This window comes from Anopheles cruzii, unplaced genomic scaffold (genome assembly GCF_943734635.1).
Source record: "Anopheles cruzii unplaced genomic scaffold, idAnoCruzAS_RS32_06 scaffold03357_ctg1, whole genome shotgun sequence".
NCBI lineage: Eukaryota > Metazoa > Arthropoda > Insecta > Diptera > Culicidae > Anopheles > Anopheles cruzii.
The window spans coordinates 1-2194 of NW_026456942.1; the positions used below are offsets into that span (position 1 = coordinate 1).

At 41.9% G+C, this 2194-nt stretch overlaps 2 protein-coding genes across 2 annotated transcripts; one reads left to right on the forward strand and one right to left on the reverse strand.

Moving 5' to 3' along the window:
• Window positions 1-405: 405 nt before the first annotated feature.
• LOC128276985 (proteasome maturation protein-like) lies at window positions 406-1078 on the reverse strand. Its single transcript, XM_053015439.1, has 3 exons — window positions 993-1078; window positions 796-927; window positions 406-723 (listed from the first exon to the last, which is right to left on the reverse strand). Exons 1-3 carry the CDS (start codon window positions 993-995, stop codon window positions 460-462), a joined length of 399 nt encoding a protein of 132 aa, XP_052871399.1. The 5' UTR covers window positions 996-1078; the 3' UTR covers window positions 406-459.
• Window positions 1079-1674: 596 nt separating this feature from the next.
• On the forward strand, window positions 1675-2123 carry LOC128276984 (2-oxo-4-hydroxy-4-carboxy-5-ureidoimidazoline decarboxylase-like; the record flags this gene model as incomplete). Its single annotated transcript, XM_053015438.1, has 1 exon — window positions 1675-2123. A coding segment is annotated over exon 1 (359 nt), but the record flags the coding sequence as incomplete, so codon positions are not given.
• Between the last annotated feature and the right edge of the window lie 71 nt (window positions 2124-2194).

Consider the following 2194-nt stretch of genomic DNA (forward strand, 5'->3'; position numbering starts at 1 on the left):
ATCTTTTATTACAAAAATGCGACACATTAACAAAAAAGAAAACACCAAATTTGACTTCCCTAATCACTCCCTAATCTTAAGCCCGGTCCACACGCTACGATATATCGCTACGATTCGTCTGTGGGGGTCAGACGAAGCGTAACTCCGAGCGTAAAAATGTCCACACGATCCGTAAAATATAAAACGTAAAAAAAATCAGGCGTGACATCGATCAGCTTGTGTCAAAACCTTTGTGCCTCAGCGGACTCTGTGAAACATAAAACGTAAAACCAAGCATTTGTAAACCGATTCACCGAACCGATTTCACGTCAAATTTTTTTTAACGTTTTATACTTTATACGTGTGGCTCCCCAGTAATACTTTTCTCCTGATTGAAGCCCAAATTACTCGCCGACCTTATTGATTACTCGCCAATTAATAGAACGATTTATTCATATATTTTTTTGTTTGCGGTGACCCTTAATGAATACCCAACGTTTTCTCCATAACTGCGTGGGGTTGACGCATGATCTCTTGATGCTCTTCCGTGTTGTAAATGTCCGAAAACTCGATCATTTCATCCCGTCCAGTCAGCACGTCCCGAGCCACGTTGGTGGACGGAAGGAACGGAAGATGACCGACTTTCGAGACCGCTTTCAGCTCCATCGTCAGTTTGAGTGGGGCCGCCAGCCCTTCGCGTTTACGAAGCATCTGCATGTTGAGGTTGTGAGAATGTTGGGCGTACTGAAAGAACATCACATATGAAAACCACATTCCTTCTGGTCGCTACAAGGAAGACAAGAAAGAAACACTTACATTTTGCTCCGATTGCTTAAGCGGATGTACGGATTGCAGCTGAGCGACACAACTTTCATCCCGCGGTGCCATATAACCCGTAAACTCGTTGAACGTGGTAGGCATTTTCGGCGCTACTTTTATTGAAGACTCCTGTATGGGGAATAAGGGAATCATTAATACCAAGCAGTGTTTGACTACGCCATTTAGATACTTACCATTTTACAATGATTTTAGCAAGGAAAATGTAAGCCGGAGAACGCTGCAATGAGTTGCTATTTTGATGTTTTGATTGAATGAAAACCACAACTCGGAAACAACTGACAAACGTCAAACTGCCAAGCTGTCAAAGTTTGGGTGCCCTTCAGCTAGCTCGCTTTCATTCATCGGTTGCTAAAATAAAAACGTTTCATTTCGATTTAGAATTAGTTTTTTATGTGTTTCTATATTAATGGCGGTTTGCACAAAGCTTCATTAATCGGAAGCAGTGTTAACCACAGTACGCAATCGATCAGTTCCCTTAGCCGGTCTCGATGGAGGTGATAATGAGATAACCGGTGATGGTAAACAAGCGCTTTAAGCATCAATCTTTCAGCTTCCAATGATCTTCTGACCGCGGCCTGAACCGAAAGTGTAAAGTGTTTTTGCTCTGCGAAGAGTTGTTATCACCACTGCATTGTTAAACCAACCAACAATATGTAAGTAATCCTTGCTAAGTCTCGAGATAATTGGGAAACTAAATCGACTCACGGTGGAATCGAAAACAAACCTCTAACGTACGAGTACAGTGATTTCATTTTACTACTCACCGGTAGTATTTTTAGTAGTACGATTGTTTTTTGTAGATTAAGATAAGGTCATCAGCTCAAGATTAGTTGTGTTTACAGCATCGTACGGCAGATTCGTTTGCAAAAAACGGGGTCAAAGTCACGATCCCTTCGTTTGAATGAAGAAGCGTAAAAACATTTCTTTCTCATTTTTTCAAAGCTCATGTTTTTACGATTTTTCAGGACAACTAGACTTACTTTGGAACAGCTAAACGCGCTTGCACCAGTGGAATTTCACAAGGCTTTTGAAAACGTGATAGAATGTTGGCCAGAGGCGGCTGTTTTCTGCTCTGCATTACTGCCGTTCAAGAGCTTTACCACGATGACGAACGCATTCGAAAACTACATCGAGCGTCTGCCGACGGAATCTAAGCTAAAGATCCTGCGACTTCATCCGGATCTTGCCGGCAAGCTGTTGGACACCAACCAGCTCACCAAGGAGTCCTCGAGCGAACAAAACGCGGCCGGTTTAGACAGTTTGTCGGTGGAAGAAAAGACAAAGCTGACGGAATATAATGAACGGTAATTAAAGTTAGTCAGTTAAATTTTGAAACTATTACCGTAATGTAATAATTTTTTTACAGCTACAAATC